This window comes from Polypterus senegalus, chromosome 3 (assembly GCF_016835505.1).
Source record: "Polypterus senegalus isolate Bchr_013 chromosome 3, ASM1683550v1, whole genome shotgun sequence".
Classification (NCBI taxonomy): Eukaryota; Metazoa; Chordata; class Cladistia; order Polypteriformes; family Polypteridae; genus Polypterus; species Polypterus senegalus.
The window spans coordinates 100,571,308-100,589,767 of NC_053156.1; the positions used below are offsets into that span (position 1 = coordinate 100,571,308).

General features: G+C 38.8%; 1 protein-coding gene across 1 annotated transcript in view; it reads right to left on the bottom strand.

The window, feature by feature from the left end:
* sprtn (SprT-like N-terminal domain) overlaps nt 1–18,460 on the bottom strand; it is a 35,331-nt gene that overhangs the window by 3,531 nt on the left and 13,340 nt on the right. Inside the window, exon 4 of the mRNA XM_039747677.1 lies at nt 7,022–7,316. Within this exon, the coding sequence (XP_039603611.1) occupies nt 7,022–7,316 (295 nt within the window). The remainder of the gene's footprint in view (nt 1–7,021; nt 7,317–18,460) is intronic.

The window sequence follows — 18,460 nt, forward strand, 5'->3', positions numbered from 1 at the left end:
TTGGCTTCCTAACAACACCTTCAGTCAATTGGCTTCCTAACAACACTCAATCAGCATAAAAAGACTCCCAAGGAACAGGGCTCTTGAACACGAGAGGGACTACTGTTACTGACCATGCCAAAGACAAAGGAAATCAGTCTGGAGCTCAGAAAGAAGATAGTAGAGGCTCATGATAAGGGGCAAGGCTACACTGCCATTTCCAAGCGATTCACAGTGTCTAGAACTGCTGTACGTTGCATCATTGCCAAGTACAAGGAGACAAATTCTGTTAGAAACAAACCTGGCCGTGGCCGTAAGCGCAAGATTTCAAGAACTCTGGAGAGAAAAATAGTCAGAGATGTCAGCAAGGAATCCCGGACATCTGCCAAGATGATTGTTGCTGACCTGGCCTCTTCTGGAGTTGATGTTTCAAGGAACACAGTTGTGAGGGCTTCACGGCCATCGTCCCAGAAGAACCCCTTTACTCAAAGAGCGGCACATCACAGCCCGACTGAGGTTTGCCCGTGAACATTTGAAATGTAAAGATGATTTTTGGAAGTCTGTGCTTTGGTCTGATGAGACTAAACTGGAACTGTTTGGGCACATGGATGTTGCTTATTTTTGGCGAAGAAAGGGACAGGCCTTCAACCCTAGGAACACAGTTGCCACAGTTAAACATGGTGGTGGAAGCATCATGCTGTGGGGCTGTTTTGCAGCCTCGGGCACAGGGAGCCTTGTTCGGGTGCATGGCATCGTGAAAAAAGAAAATTATGTTGACATTCTGAGGGAGAATATGCAGAAATCTGCTCGTAGTCTAGGCTTAGGTCGTCGCTGGGTCTTCCAACAAGACAATGACCCAAAGCATACATCAAAATTAGTTCAACAGTTTTTCAAGGATACCAAAACCAAGATCTTGGAGTGGCCCGCACAGAGCCCAGACCTCAATCCCATTGAATGTGGGAATGTGAACGTGAATGTCCATGCTCGGAAACCACACAATTTGGACCAGCTAGAACAATTTGCAATGGAGGAATGGACCAAAATCCCTCAGGAGACCTGTGCTAATCTAGCAAAGACCTACTCTAATAGATTATTGTCAGTTGTGGCTCAAAAAGGGTACAGTATTGACTATTAATGGGCATGGGGCTAATAATTTTGGATGTCTCATTTTTGCCCTTTCTTGTTTCCACTCAGTGTGTCAGTAAAATATCCAAACTACAATTAGTGGACCTTGTTATTTTGGACACAGATACGCTTTAAAAAACAAACATTTGTTGTTAATGGTCATTTTCATATTGGAATCGGGAGTGTTGCCTAATTTCATAAGGGGGCCTAATAATTTTGGCCACAACTGTAAGAGAATACAAAGGGTTTATGCTGTATAACTGTGCGGGGAATATTTATAAACAGTGTGGGAGAGTTTCTAAGGGCTTAAAATATATAAAAATAACCATACAAACATATGGTTTCTACTTTGCGGATTTTCACCTGTCGCGGAGGGTTCTGGAACGCAACCCCAGCGATCAAGGAGGGATTACTGTGTGTGTGTGTATATATATATATATATATATATATATATATATATATATATATATATATATACACACACACACACACTATCTGTATTTATATGTAACACTGTTTGACTTTTTTAATTTTCTTAATTTGTTTACCTAAAGAATCCTGCAAGCACTTTTATTTTTTACTGATATACTGTAACAAATGTTAATTCCGTGTTCAGATTGCAGTGCTATGTTCTTATGCATTTTCTTATAAACTACTTGAAACATAGGGTGGCATACTGTGAACCTTTAAAGCAGGATCAAAAAGTACAATTTTAGTGATATAGGAACATGTTAATTCCTTTCCTCAGATTGCACAAAAGGTATTGCTATGATGTCTGAAGTTATAGGGACTGTGATAAATGCAGTTGCAGAACCCACTGTTCTGATTGCATAAAAAAGTAAACTCGTTTTTGCTCAGATTTTACCCATATTTTGGTGTATTCTTTATACTATGACAGTTTTTCTAAATTTAGATTTAAAGAAAACTGCAATATATCACCTTGCTTACAGTATTGCAATATATCACAATATACTGAATCATAAACCCCTGTATTATGATACATATAGTATTTTAAAATTCTTGCCAATACACAGCCCTATTTGTAATACCTTTCATTGTATAGTGCTAACTTATTTTTTTCTAAATACTTGGCCAATTTAGCATAAAAGGGGAGACAAAAGAAAACTCACTTTTTCTTCAGTTGTAAGGGAAAAAACAACAAAAGATTAAAATATTTAGATAGGCAGAACTGTATTTGTCCTCAATAGGCAGAACTGTATTTGTCCTCAGGGGAAAATTCAGCTTTTTACTCAAGTTCATTATAGAAATAGATAAAAGAGGTAGACAGACCAACAAAAACACACTATGGACAACATACACCAGAATGACAAAAAAGGAACAATATTAAAAAGAAAAACTTCTGACTTGGCGGTCACAGTGACACATTATGAAGACGTATTGCTGTTAGTATAAAGGAGTCCCAGTAGCGGTTCTAGAAACACATTGGCTGAAAGTTCTCAGTGTTAGTGTGTCAGAAAGAGGATGTACAGCATTGTTCATAATCTGTTTTGTATTCATTCTCTCCCCCACTACTATCTCCAGAGGGTCCAGAGTGCTATCTATAACTGAGCCTGTCTTTTTAACACTAGAATTACCAGAGTCTACGAAAAAACTCGTAGATCCGGCCCACCTTAAAACCGTTTGTGCCTCTCCACCAGCGTCTTTTGTCGTCTAAATGTGCCAATAAAGACAAGCTGCAAGCAGCCAGCTATTCCATCCCCCCCACCAACTTCTCCCAGCTCATGCCTTGATTGATTATCTGGGAGTGAAGTGGAGTTTTAGAGTGGAAATAATAGATTGTTATTTGGAACACACGCATTTCATATGTACTCCGTTTCTACAGTAATCTGTGTAAACACATTGTTAAAACAGAAACTATTTCATATTTTAGTAATAAATGTTACAAAATGTAGGCATAAACTAGTGCTGGGCGGTACACCGGTTCATACCGAAAACCGTTTTTTATTTTTTTTATGATATGGATTTTTCTTATACCGCAACACCGGTTTAAATTGCCTAAACAACGTTCGGAACGTGGCGCAGCGGGAAACTGTTCAAATGGGGACCTTTTTCACTGCTACACCACAAAATAGTGGGCGGTAGCACCGCGCGGTGAAAATGGACAGAGAGCATTCCAAAACTGAACTAAAAGTAAAGTTGAACATGATGAACAGAAGAACTTTTGCCAAAAAAAAAGGAGTCACGTCCATCGCCTGGAGATAACTTTAGTTGTAAAAGGTCAGATGTGTAAATATTGTTTCTATACTACTGGATAATACTGCAAGCCAAGTTGTACTTTTTTTTTCTTTTTCAATACAGTGTAATGTACCTGGGTACTGTGTAATAGTGTGACGACATGTTGACTTTATTCTCATAAACTAAACTTCATCGTAAAATGAATAATTTACTAGATTTTCTCAAACCCCGTCATAAGTTATATAGCACATTAAATGCTTTGTGTTAAGTGAGTCTTAAACTGACTTCTTCTTGCACTAAGAGGAGGCGCCGGCAGCGATCGCCGCACAGAATACTTTCACTTCATGATCTTCCTGCTCTCTGAACATTTAGAATGCTAAGATAAATACTTAATATAATTTTCATGGTGAAATGCATTAAAGCATGCATTAATCATATGGGGGCACAGCGGCGTGCCTGCCTTGCATTTGCATGTTTTTCTGGTGGGTTTACTCTGCATGCTTCAGTTTCCTTTCAAAGTCATGTAGGATGTGGGGTTTTGTTTTTCTATATTGACCCTGCTAGTGTATGTATTGCTTGTATTCATCCTGCGATGTGCTGGCGACTCGTTCAGAGATGGGCGCAACTCTGAATGGATGGCATAATTAAACATGTATAACGAAAATATTTTTAAAGTTCCGTGGGCTAAGTTTATAACTAGTTTTAATTTCACAAAGATGTTTATCATGTGGCGATTGGTTATGTGGTGAAAGAAAAAGGAAGGAAGGAAAAAGAAACTGGGGTTTTGGTACGTCAGATAGAGACAGCATGCATGCAATAAAGATAGCCCGCTCAGAAGAACATGCATTGAATTCTGTGTTTGTGTCTCCGACCAGCAGATCAGAAGCCCAACATTTGCACAATATTTAAGTTAAACCTGTGCGATAGCTATTCATACATCCAGTTTTTTGGAGCCTCGTCACACCTGCCATAAAGTTCTCTACACTGAACATACACCAAGGGACCCCTTACTGTGAGGGAGCAACACTACCGCCTCACTACCGTGCATGTGTAATACCTGTTTTAATGCATTTCATCATGAAAATGATATCAAGTATTTATCTTAGCATTCTAAATTTTCAGAAAGCAGGAATATCATGAAGTGAATGGATTCTGTATGGTGATTGCTGTCTTCTCTTAGTGCGGAGGAAGTCAGTTTAAGAAGCGTAGTGATTAACCACTGGGTCGGGGAACGTAACACAAAGCATTTAATGTGCTGCATTAATTTATGACAGGCTAAAATAAGTAATTGATTAAAAATTGATTTTAGGAAGAAGTTTAGTTTACGACATTCTACTTTAATTATGAAGTAAACTATGAGAATAAGGTGGAAATGTCGACTTTAATCTCAACATAAACGGCGAGAATAAAGTGGAAATATTGACTTTGTTATCGACATATAGTTTGTTTTTTTTCTTCCCAGTATAGCTTAGCTTGAAGCAAGGTCCATATTAATGCAGTTTGCCTAAATGATGGTTCAGTTGGTAAAGATGTCATCACCAAGTTGCACTTGTTTCATTTTATTTTAATTTAGTGAATACTGTGTAATGCACCTGGGCTTGAAGTCTTGAAGTAATAGTGAAATTATCAGTCATAATACTATTATTTATTTTATTGTTATTATTCATTAGTTTAAATATTATGCAGTTTAATGATGATAAAGTTGTTTAAAAAGTCACTTTAACATGTCAGTGGACAGAGATTGTTAACATTAACAGAAAGTGTAGTTGGTTTACAAAAAATATTTACTATTTATTCCTTTTCTAAGACATATTCGGTGCAATACAATTTTTGACAAGCACTTCTGGATATTTTACTAAGTCTAAATGCCTCTTTGTATGGTTGAAAATATGTTGTCAAAATTATAGTTTGTTTTTGCAAAATTTGTTCAATAAAAAGGTTCTATATTTTGACTGCATCTGTCATGCAATGTGATACCTTCTCCATTAGTGCCACCTCCTTGAAAACTATCACTTTATGGGGAAATGCAAAACTGTATTAATACTTGTGTGCACATTAAAATGTTTTTTTTTTGTACAATGTACAATACTCTTGACAGTGGAATAGGTTATTCTTAGCCAGTAATTACAGTGGAAAATGTGGTTAACATCCACTCATGCATGGGGAAAAAAATACCGCCGAATACCGTGAAACCGGGATAATTTAGAAAAATACCATGATATAGAATTTTGGTCATACCGCCCACCCCTAGCATAAACTATAAAATATGTGAAGCCTGAAGTTCAAAGATCAAATAAACACTTTCACAAAAGGTTCAAGAATGATATATCAGCTTCCGCGGCGTACCGGTAAGATTTGCTGACTCAGAGCGCACCAGGCTTGCTGTGCCTCAGAGACCAAAGTTCAATTCCCCGCTGGGGAGAAAATTGTATTTTTTTTTCTTTTTAACCTTCGCCGCTCTGCCTGCCTGCCTACCTGAACTCCCTGTTTATCTATATAGTAATAACAGTAATTTTATTATTATACGGCAGCTTCCCTGTCTGCCCATCATATAATGCCTTTCCTTTCAATATATCTATATATCTATCCCTTTAGCTGTTTATTTTATATAATCTATATATATATATATATATATATATATATATATATATATATATATTTTCATGTGTGATGCTCCTTTTAAAATATTTTTTAACAATTGACACTGCAATTAACATGAACAAGTGTCCTTATAAATGTTATTTTTAAGATCCATAACACACAGACAGACAGAGCACTGCGTAATAGAGAGACTGACAGATAGGCAGAGATGTCACAAGAAAAATTAATTGCAAAAGTGTTGCTCGATTAAATATTGTATCACTAAAAGACATCGAACGGTTTCATTTAAAATTGTTGTTACATGAATTGAAAGGAGCAACATCATATAAAGATGTTCTAACTATAGATGGAACTAAGTATGATACTTTTCAAGAACGAGCAGCTGGGTTATGTAAATCGGACGGCTATATGTTTGAAATGATGTCTGATGCTGCTTTTGTAATGATGCCTGACAAATTAAGACGACACTTGATGCTTTACAATTATGGGAAGCATTCAAAGGAACATTGTCCGAAAAGTCAAATGAACTTCTATCATCAAAGAAATGTTAGTAATGCAGAAGATTTAATGATGCAGCAATTTGGACTTCCACAAGAAGTTAACGAATCAGAGGTAAAGAAAGCAGATGAAAATTTAACAGTGGAAGACCATAAAAAATTATATCAGAAAAGTTAATTCCAAATATTGTTTTTACTGAAGTTTTAAAGTAAAAGTGAACATAATGCATATGTAACAATTCCAATGAAAAAAAAAAAACAATCTCTTTAAATTGTATTTCCGGAAAAACAAACCCATGGGTTGGTGAGCGAAGCCCCCCAGTACGTATAGTACAATCAAATGTTTTTAAAAAAATCAACTTATTACCGACATCAATAAAACCAATGTATTTCATAGATGATTTAAAGGCATCAAGACAGTGCATTGCTAAATAACAAAATACTATGACACTGCAACTTAAACTTGACTATGACAATAAACAACTTATTAAAGTGGTACAAGATCCGAGTGAAAGATAAATGTGCTATGCTGAAAATACAGAGATATAACAATATAAAACATCCCAACAGAATTAAAACATTTCTAAGCCATGAAAATAAATTAAAACTTTGTATTACTCTACCTTTATCATCATTTGAGGGGCTCTTTTTGGAAAGATTTTTTGCTGATGGCTTCCTTTTTGAATCTACATTTTTGCTAGTTTCATCTTTTTTGTAATTTTCAGGTTCTTTGATTTTAATAAATTTGCCCCCACAGGTACGCTGATGCTCCTCCCACCATGTATCATTAGATGAAGGAGCCCTGTTCATTGAACGCTTCACATAGCCAAAGAAAGGTTTTCTTGATTGACAAGGTCCTGTGCAGCGCCACCAATGTTGACGATAAAGGTCCACTTCATCATGGAAGCTGTGGTAGATCTGAGAAAGAAAGAGAGAAAGAAAACAAGTTTAACTGTGTATGTGACCCCAAGGCTGACTTCATGTGTGTCAGGAAGAGGGTTGTAAAGAAATATAATAAAAACAGCAGCAGAAACTCACTTAGAATTCAATGATATATATATATAGGCATAGCAGGCACAGATATGAACATCAAGAAGCATGAGCAGTCCTTGGGTAACAGAAAAAACTATAATAAAGATGATGAATATGTGTGCATTCTAAAGAAAATTAAACATAAGGTCTACAGATGTACATGCCAAATCAGAGTATTATACAAATCAAACAAAGGCTTTAATCTAATTTTGCCATAATTCATACATTCTAACGGTATGTGAAGTACAGTACAGTCATGTGCCAATTTATGGCTGACTGAGTTGAGGTCATTCCTACTTACGGCCAAGAGCCACAGGAAAACAACAGTGTAATGATGTTACAAAAATTGCTAAAACCTGCCACTACCGGCTATATACCTTGTGTTTGTCATGTCTTTACAGCATCACTGCCAGCCACAGAAGCAGTGAGAAAAGTGGGGATGGAGCTGCAGAGGTAGTGGTCTTCTAGCTGTCTGCTTACCTGTACTGATGTTGCAACCAACAAATGGCCACAAAATAGCAATAAGTAAAAATAAATAATTGTGTTCAGTGTTCCAATCCATGGGGCACTGATTAGCCATGCCACACAGCATTTTTTTTTTTGTGTTAAAATCATGCTTCACGCAGCTACCACATCTTTTTTGTGTTTTGGATCTGTGAGCCAAAGATTGGGTGAGAAGCTCAGTCATCTGGGAGGGGCTAAGAATAGAGTGCGGCGTCCGCAGTGATGCGGGCTCTGCATCGGTCTGTCGTGGTGAAAAAGGAGCTGAGCCGTAAGGCAAAGCTCTCATTTTACCAGTCGATCTACGCTCCTACACTCACCTATGGTCATGAGCTATGGGTAGTGACCGAAAGAACGAGATTGCGAATACAAGTGGCTGAAATGAGTTTCCTCCTCAGGGTGTCTGGGCTTTCCCTTAAAAATAGGGTGAGAAGCTCAGTCATCCGGGAGGTGCTCAGAATAGAGCCGCTGCTCCTCCGCATCAAGAGGAGTCAGATGAGGTGGCTCGAGCATCTGATCAGAATGCCTCCTGGACGTCTCCCTGGCGAGGTGTTCCAGGCACGTCCAACCGGGAGGAGGCCCCAGGGAAGACCCAGGACACGCTGTAGGGACTATGTTTCCTGGCTGGCCTGGGAACGCCTCGGGATTCCCCTGGAAGTGGCCGGGGAGAGGGAAGTCTGTGCATCTCTGCTCAAGCTGCTGCCCCGGCAACCCGACCTCGGATAAGCAGAAGAGGATTGATGGATGGATGGAGCCTGGTTTGCACTTTTTTCTTTCATCAAGAAGATAGGAACCCCTAAATAGTAATAAATCCTTCAACATTATTATTAATTTTTCACAGGGTCTCGCATGTTTCTTGACTCTTGGAGGGCCCTTTTACAATTTATTAAATAAATAATTATATCACTGAAAGGCAGAATTTAGTTTTATTTACCATATGTCAGTGGTTCTCAAAGTATTTCTGACCAAGAACTAATTTTTCCCAAAGTGAAAGATATAGCAGACAATCTACTGCCAGTAATTGCTTCTTATTGTTAATTCGCAAGTACAATTCCCATATTAATTTTTTTATGTTTATGTGAAAAATGCTACTACTTAAATGTTTTACTTATAGTCAAGTTTATTGTCATGTATATACAGTACAACAAAATTCTTATTGGCATTTCTCCTCAGAACAGCCGACAAAAATACAACACAAATACATGCTGTAAGTAGTATATATAGATAGATATTGTATATGCTGTAGATACCGACACATATACACAAAGACAGATATGTTACAGTTGCTGTTCTTACAAGTGACTGTTCAGCAAAGTATAACCTAATCTAATATTATGATTTGCATACAGAATCTACTGGTTCGAGCAGCAATGTGAGAAATGCAACTGTGCAGAATGGCTAAGGCCTTCAATTATCCTTTTTCCCTTTCTAAGGCAACAGGTGTTGCATTAAGGTCCTAAATGAAGGCAGTGCACCTGTAATATTCTGTGCTGCCTTCAACACCCTCTGCAGTGCTTTATATTCTTCAGCAAATTAGATAGTGTATCAGAATATAATGCAGTCAGTGAGAATGGATTCTACTAAGCACATGTAGAAATTCCTGAGAACAAATGAAGAAAATGAGCGGTTGTCAGACATCTGGAGAAGTAGAAGCACTAATGAGCCTTTTTAACAAGAGATGAAAGTTGTAATGCCGGGCCACCTTAAATTCCTTCGCACCTCTTCATCAGCATCTTTGTTTGCAAATGTGTCAATCAGCACAACCAGCAAGCAGCCTGCTATCCCATCCCCCACCAACGCAGCTTAAGTCAGACGCTAAATTCTCGGAGCTGGAGTCTGTTTATCTGGGTGTGAGGTGCCTTGAGTTCTATAGGGTAAATAATATAACATTATTTGGAATACATACCTTTCATGTGTGCTCCATTTCTACAATTACCTGGATAAACACTATCTACATCAAGTGGACTCTATGGAAAACTGGTGCAATAAAAACTCTCTCACTCTGAATGTAAAAAAGACCAAAGAAATGATATTTGATTTTAAGAGACAGAAACTGCATGTTCACCTATTGTAGTTCTGGGAAAGGAGGTAGAAATAGTGACTGAATATAAATACTTAGGAACTTACCTAGATAACAATCTTAACTGGAATACAAATACAAAAAAATTATGCTCTAAATACGACCAGCGCTTATTTATCCTCCATAAACTCAAACTATTTAAAGTAGACAAGGACCTCATGTTGTCCTTTTATCGCAGTCTCATCCAGTCTGTCATCACTTTCAGTTTCATTGCCTGGTTTAATAGTCTGACAAACCAAAACTCAAAAAAGCTCCAACAGATTACGAAGAATGCAGCTAAAGTTATTGGGGATCATGTAGATGATTTGACTAGTGTGCGTCAGAGGGCATTGTTAAAGAAACTGGAAATCATCTCAACTGATGACAGTCATCCATTACATATAGAACTAAAGCTCAGTAAATCAGGAAGGATGGTCACTTTGAAAACCCACACAAATCGCTCCAGAAACTCCTTTGTTCCTAGTGCCATATGATTTTTCAATAAGAAATATCGGAGATAATGATTAAGGTTTTGATATATATCCTGTAACATTTTTTTGAGTAAATATGTATTATCTAACTGCCTTACCTTAACCTTTCTTGTTTCTATTTGTCTGTTTCATTTCATTCTGTCTGTTTATTAGATGCAACTGAGAAGGCAAATTTCATGTTTTCTTGTGTAAACATGACTAAATAAAGAAACTTTAAACCTTAAATATAGGATAACAGGAAATGCAAGGCAAGAAATGTTGCAAACATTACTAGAACAGAAACGTTTTTCAAGTTACAGTAATAATTGATAAAATGTTCATGTGAAATGTAAAATGTGTGAAGACTGAAGTTCAAATATCAAATAAACACTTTCACAAAAAGTATAACAAAACAAGTGCACCTTTATCTATACTAATAAAAGGCAAAGCCCTCACTGATTCATTCACTCACTCACTCACGGACTCATCACTAATTCTCCAACTTCCCGTGTAGGTAGAAGGCTGAAATTTGGCAGGCTTATTCCTTACAGTTTACTTACAAAAGTAAAGCAGGTTTCATTTCGAAATTCTACACGTAATGGTCATAATGGTCGATAACAGTCGACAACGTCAGCCATGTTGAACTTTCTTATTTATGGCCCCATCTTCACAAAATTTAGTAGGCGGCTTCCCTGCGCTAACCGAAACCGATGTACATACTTATTTCTATAGTATGACGCCACTGTCGGCCACCATATTGAACTTTCCAACGTTACTAATTTTCCAACTTCCCATGTAGATAGAAGGCTGACCCCATCTTCACGAAATTTGGTAGGTGGCTTCCCTGCGCTAACCAAAACCGATGTATGTACTTATTTCAGTGGTATGACGCCACTGTTGGCCGCCATATTGAAGTTTCGGTCATAACGGTCAACAATGTCCGCCATGTTGAACTTTCTTATTCATGGCCCCATCTTCACGAAAGTTGATAGGTGGCTTCCCTGCGCTAACTGAAACCAATGTACGCAATTATTTCGGTGGAATGACGCCTCTGTCAGCCGCCATATTGAACTTTCCAAAGTCACTAATTCTCCAACTTCCCGTGTAGGTAGAAGGCTGAAATTTGGTACTATTTCGGTGGTATGATGTCACTGTCGGCCGCCATATTGAACTTTTCAAGGGTCTGTTACTTATGGGCCCATCTTCAAGAAATTTGGTACGCGGGTTCCCAACGCTAACTGAATCCTACCTACGTACATATATACGTCCATAGCCTGCAGCTCAGTCACCGTGTGAGGCCGCATTGGGTCCCCCATCCCAACGCCTCCCACGTTGTAGGCTGCCTGCCTATATAAGGCCGTCCGTCGCTCCAGTCTCTACATTCCCTTCCTTACTTCGCCACGGGATTCACGTCTCCCTGCTGATAACTACAGCTTTTTTATTTAATCCATGGCTTCTTCTCTGTTTTATTGTTCATTTATTACGATTATAGTTATTGTGTAGATATTTTAGACTTACTTTACATTGTTCAGGTACCCATTTCCTTTATCATTCCAACCGTACCCTCATTAACATGTCTATCGAGGTGATCACCATCGATCAAAGAACTGTCACTTACCAAGTGGTTTCCATGCCCAGAGATGGCACCTACCTTTTCCATTCTCTTTGTTACATATTGAACGGCCATATCAGGCTCACTCTTGATATCCGGAAGAACATTGTGTCTTATGTATTGAATGACTGGGACAGGTTCAAGGTGTGGACTGGTGACGGTACAGGAAGATAATTATACTACACAGGAGCACTATAAGAGTGAAATGCTTAAGCCCTTTACTTATGCATTGGCATGTGAGTTGATAGCTGCCGCTGAATTGTTCAGTTGTCGCTTTCAAGTGTACCGAAATGACCAAATATTTTATACCTTTCGACAACCGCAAATGCCTCTAAAACATCTTAGATTGACAGGTGACAATATCAGTAGTGGATATTTTGATATTTATAAATGTTTAAACTCTCAAAAGCTGGATGTGAAGTTATCGATGAAACCGGTTGTATACTTACAACGTTTGACAGATGCCGAATGTCTCTTCAACACAAGTCCTACAAACACTGTCGTAATTAAAACAAACCATGAAACTCAAACCGATTATGACAGCAGCAATCCAAGCTGTGAGATTTGAAACAAGATTACTGTTCACATGGCCAACTGTATGTTGCATGCTTAAGAGTAAGCTCAGCGCACAGCTTGGTCATATTACAACCGGAGGGCCGAACTCACAATGTGGTATACAAAGAGATCCTTAACAAATAATTATTGGTATATTTTCCCTCAGTTTAAAAAGGTTTCATTTTCTTCTTAATAAAAATTTTAAGGCAGTACTTCGCCGCTACGAAGCACGGGTATTTTGCTAGTCTATACTAATAAAAGGCAAAGCCCTCACTGACTCACTCACTCACTCATCACTAATTCCTCAACTTCCCGTGTGGGTGGAAGGCTGAAATTTGGCAGGCTCATTCCTTACAGCTTACTTACAAAAGTTGGGCAGGTTTCATTTCGAAATTCTACGCGTAATGGTCATAACTGGAACATATTTTTCTCCATATAATGTAACAGAGTTGAGCTCGATGGCCGTGGGGGGTGGAGTTTCGTGTGACATCATCACGCCTCCCACGTAATCACGTGAACTGACTGTCAACGCATTACGTAGAAAACAAGGAAGAGCTCCAAAAAGTGCTGAAGAAAACATGCATTATACAATTGAGAAGGCAGCGAAACAATAAGAAGCGAGCGAGTGACACATACTGTACAAGCATATTCATGACTGCAGCTACTTCGAAGCGAAGCGTGTAAACCTAAAGTTTAAATTAAGTTCATAGACAGGCTGCCGCTGGCGTTTGTCATGCCCACGGCTAATGCGGGATACAAGTTTAATGAGAGGACGCAGGGTATAAATGACAGTTTTGATCACTTTGTGAGTAAGTTCAAATTGCTGGTGAAGGGCTGTGCTTATGCAAATTCTGAGAGACTGTGTTTGTGGGGGGATTGACAGTTAAGGCAGGTGGGGGAGTGATGTCATCATCTCCCCTCCCATTCACCTCATTTCGCTTTGAGCTGTCTCCGCAGCTAACACCGTCTTCCGAAGCAACTTCGTCACACTGCCACCAAATATTTACAAAGAAATACACAATACACACGCTGTCTCTAGAGTTTCTCGCGTCACCGTTATACCCTCTGATCTCCGATTTCAATTGAAATGCCTCAAATTTCCAGTAAGGCTCTGCTTCGCGATGACAATTAATAAGTCTCAGGGACACACCCTACAAAAGGTTGCCATTGATTTCAGGCAAGATTGCTTTCCTCCTGGACAAGACTATACGTTGCATTCTCAACAGTAATATATATATATATATATATATATATATATATATATATATATATATATATATATATATATATATATATATAAATAAATAAATAAATATATACACACCCCGATCTACATAATGTCAAATAAACGAACCACACACCCTGGCGCAACATGAGAGGCTTCGCCTCTAGCGCTGACGTCCGAGGTTCGATTCCCGAGAAGGGGTACAGTGAGTATGTACTGCCTGATGTGCCCAGAATTAGGGCGAAGCACGTGCCGCTTACTGTTTGCATTATTTGACAGTAAAAATATTTCAATATATTCAATATATATATATCAGCGCTTCCCGGTTCATTTTACCCTCGCACCCCCATGGTTTGAAAAGAAGTATGAAAAAATATGAAGTCAACGCAGAAAAAAAAGATCACCAATTGAAGCTTTATGAATAATAGATACTTTATTCGCCATCAATAATTGTTTTGGTAAAGCCATACTCAGTGTAATCCTCCTTCCATGTTATAATTTTTCCGCGACTAGCCATGATTAAATGAACGGTAAAAAAGTAACAGCGAAGCGAAGGTGACTTATTGAGGCAGGCAGGTGACAGCTCAATAGCTCGATTTTGGATATAAGTAGGTTCTATTTAGTCGCCAGAAATATCTTTGGTAGGAATGGGAGTTGGATTTAGTCTTTAAATTTCTATGGTGAAGAAAAATTTATACAATGATGATTAAATTTAACTTTCATTCCTACTAAACATATTTCTGTCGACCAAATAAAAATTACTTATATTTAAAATTTAAATAGAACTTGAACAAATACGATAGTTCATAATACCCACGCAGCACTAAGTGCACGTAAGATTAGGAGTCATCCGTTTTAACAAGCAGCGTATTGCACTGATACGAAATAGCCTGCCCATTTAATTATTTAGGAATGGATAGATAAATTAAGATTTTGTACAAATAATGTTTTTAATTTTTCTTCTTAAATGGATTCTGGCACACCCAGCGACAGCTGCTCGCACCCCAAAGGAGATTTTTTATATATATATATATATATATATATATATATATATATATATATATATATATATATACTGCTCAAAAGAATTAAAGGAACACTTTTAATCAGAGTATAGCATAAAGTCAATGAAACTTATGGGATATTAATCTGGTCAGTTAAGTAGCAGAGGGGTTGTTAATCAGTTTCAGCTGCTGTGGTGTTAATGAAATTAACAACAGATGCACTAGAGGGGCAACAATGAGATGACCCCCAAAACAGGAATGGTTTAACAGGTGGAGGCCACTGACATTTTTCCCTCCTCATCTTTTCTGACTGTTTCTTCACTAGTTTTGCATTTGGCTACAGTCAGTGTCACTACTGGTAGCATGAGGCGATACCTGGACCCTACAGAGGTTGCACAGGTAGTCCAACTTCTCCAGGATGGCACATCAATACGTGTCATTGCCAGAAGGTTTGCTGTGTCTCCCTGCACAGTCTCAAGGGCATGGAGGAGATTCTAAGAGACAAGCAGTTACTCTAGGAGAGCTGGAGAGGGCCATAGAAGGTCCATAACCCATCAGCAGGACCAGTATCTACTCCTTTGGGCAAGGAGGAACAGGATGAGCACTGCTAGAGCCCTACAAAATCACCTCCAGCAGGCCACTGGTGTGAATGTCTCTGACAAAACAATCAGAAACAGACTTCATGAGGGTTGCCTGAGGGCCCAAATGTCTACTGCGCCCTGTACTCACTGCACAGCACCGGGGAGCTCAATTGGCATTTGCCATAGAATACCAGAATTGGCAGGTCCACCACTGGCATCCTGTGCTTTTCACAGATGAGAGCAGGTTCACCCTGAGTATATGTGAAAGACGTGAAAGGGTTAGGAGAAGCCGTGGAGAATATTATGCTGCCTGTAACATCGTTTAGCATGACTGGTTTGGTGGTGGGTCAGTGATGATCTTGGAGGCATATCCATGGAGCGACTCACAGACCTCTACAGGCTAGACAACGGCATCTTGACTGCCATTAGGTATCAGGATGAAATCCTTGGACCCATTGTCAGACCCTACGCTGGTGCAGTAGGTCCTGGTTTCCTCTAATGCACGACAATGCCCGGCCTCATGTGGCAAGAGTATGCAGGCAGTACCTGGAGGATGAAGGAATTGAAACAATTGAATGGCCTTCACGATCCCCTGACTTAAACCCAATAGAACATCTGTGGGACATTATGTTTCGGTCCATTAGGCGCCTGCCAGTTTGCTCCTCAGACTGTACAACAGCTCAGGGATGCCCTCATACAGATCTGGGAGGAAATGCCACAAGACACCATTCGTCGTCTCATTAGGAGCATGCCCGACGTTGTCAAGCATGCATACAAGCTCGTGGGGGCCACACAAGATACTGAAAAGCATTTTGAGTAGAAGAAATTAAGTTTTTGAAAAAATGGACTAGCCTGCCACATCTTCATTTCACTCTGATTTTAGGGTGTCTATACAATTGAGCCCTCTGTAGGCAGAAAACTTTTATTTCCATTAAAAGACTTGGCATCCTTTTGTTCCTAAGACATTGCCCTGTCGTTATTTGTATAGATATCCAACTTCATATTGAGATCTGATGTATCTAATGTGTTTCTTTAAAGTGTTCCTTTAATTTTTGTGAGCAGTTTATATATATATATATATATATATATATATATATATATATATATATATATATATATATATATATATATATATATAGATAGATAGATAGATAGATAGAGATAGATAGATAGATAGATAGATAGACAGACTAGCAAAATACCCGCGCTTCGCAGCGAAGTAGTGTGTTAAAGAAGTAATGAAAAATTAAAGGAAACATTCTGAAAACAACGTAACATGATTGTCAATGTAATAGTTTTGTCACTGTTATGAGTGTTGCTGTCATATATATATATATATATATATATACATATACACACACACACACATTATATATATCTATATCTATCTATCTATCTATATATATATATCTCTATATATATATACACACACACATACATTATATATCTATCTATCTATACACACACACACATTATATCTATATATATCTATACTAATAAAAGGCAAAGCCCTCACTGACTCACTCACTCACTGACTGACTGACTGACTGACTCAGACTCATATAAATATATATATGTGTATATAAATATATATATATATGTATATATATATATATATATATATATATTGTGAACGCTGGCCCCGGCACAGACAGACGGACATCATATTTTGCACCCAACACACTTTATTTACACTATGTACAAGTTTAGTGCACTCACGCAACCCCAGTGCCTCTGCACCGATTTCCCCAAAGTCCAGGGCCCACAGTTCTGTGCCTTGCTTCCTGGCCGCCTCCTGTCCTCGCTCTCCAGCTCAGTCCGCTTCCTCCCGACTTCCACCAATGACTGGAGGGAGGCGGCCCCTTAAATAAGGCTCCCGGATGAGCCCCAGGTGTTCCGTCCTTAGCCACGCCCAGCGTGGCGGAAGTGTCGGCTGTCTTCCTGGCAGCTCTCCGGGTGCCACACAAAGTCTTCCCCCCGGCACTTCCTGGTGTGGCGGAAGTGCGGGGCTCCCGGGATAATTAGGCACCGGGCGCCGCCTGGCGGTGGCCACGGGTCCCTACAGGGCTGGGCTTCAAAGCCCTGTACCCGAGGCCCCCTGTCTAACCAGGACGGACGCCCCCTCGCGGTCTGGAGGAGGCACAAGCCCTCCTCACGTCCTCCTGGCGTCGGCCGGGGCCACAATATATATATATATATATATATATATATAAATAAATAAATAAATATATAAATAAATAAATAAAAATATAAAAAGGCAACACACATTGTAAATGATATATTATTACAATATACAATTCCAGGCATCTTCCCAGTCTTGAGCTGGGAAAACTTCAACTACGTCGGTGGGGGGGAATGGATTGCAGGCTGCTTGCACAGATTGACACATTTGCAAAACAAAGATGCTGATGATGAAGTGCAAAGTAATTTAAGGTGGCCAGGCATTATGACTTTTTCGTAGGCTTTAGGGATTCTATAGGGTGGTCCAGATCTAATTATGCAATTTTCATTACGCTATAACTTAAGTTTATTACATAGAAAATCACCTGAAAAATCCTGGACTATCGAGAAGTGCGTGAACTGACGACATGAAGAATCGTCTTTGCGCTGAACTGGGATCGTCCCCACGTAAATCAAAGTTATCCAGACAATCTGGATCTGCATAATTAGATCTTGACCACCCTGTAGTGTTTAATTGATATGGATGGAAAAATGAATGTGATATTGGATGAAGATTTACTTTGTACTCTGCAATCATCCCTAATCATTGCCAAAGTTTATGAAAATTGTTACAGATGTTAAATTCTGTCTCTAGCTTACTCCTGTGCTGATATTTAGCCAGTTTGATTGGTTTTTTGAGTTTGTACCTGCATTTCTTGTATGCACCATTTTGAAATGCATTGCTGCATACCTTCAGTAAATTCTAGATTTCAATGGTGATCCACAGTTTCTTACGAGGGAATATGTGGATTGTTGTTATAGGCACACAATCATCCACACATTTTTTGATGAATCATGTTACC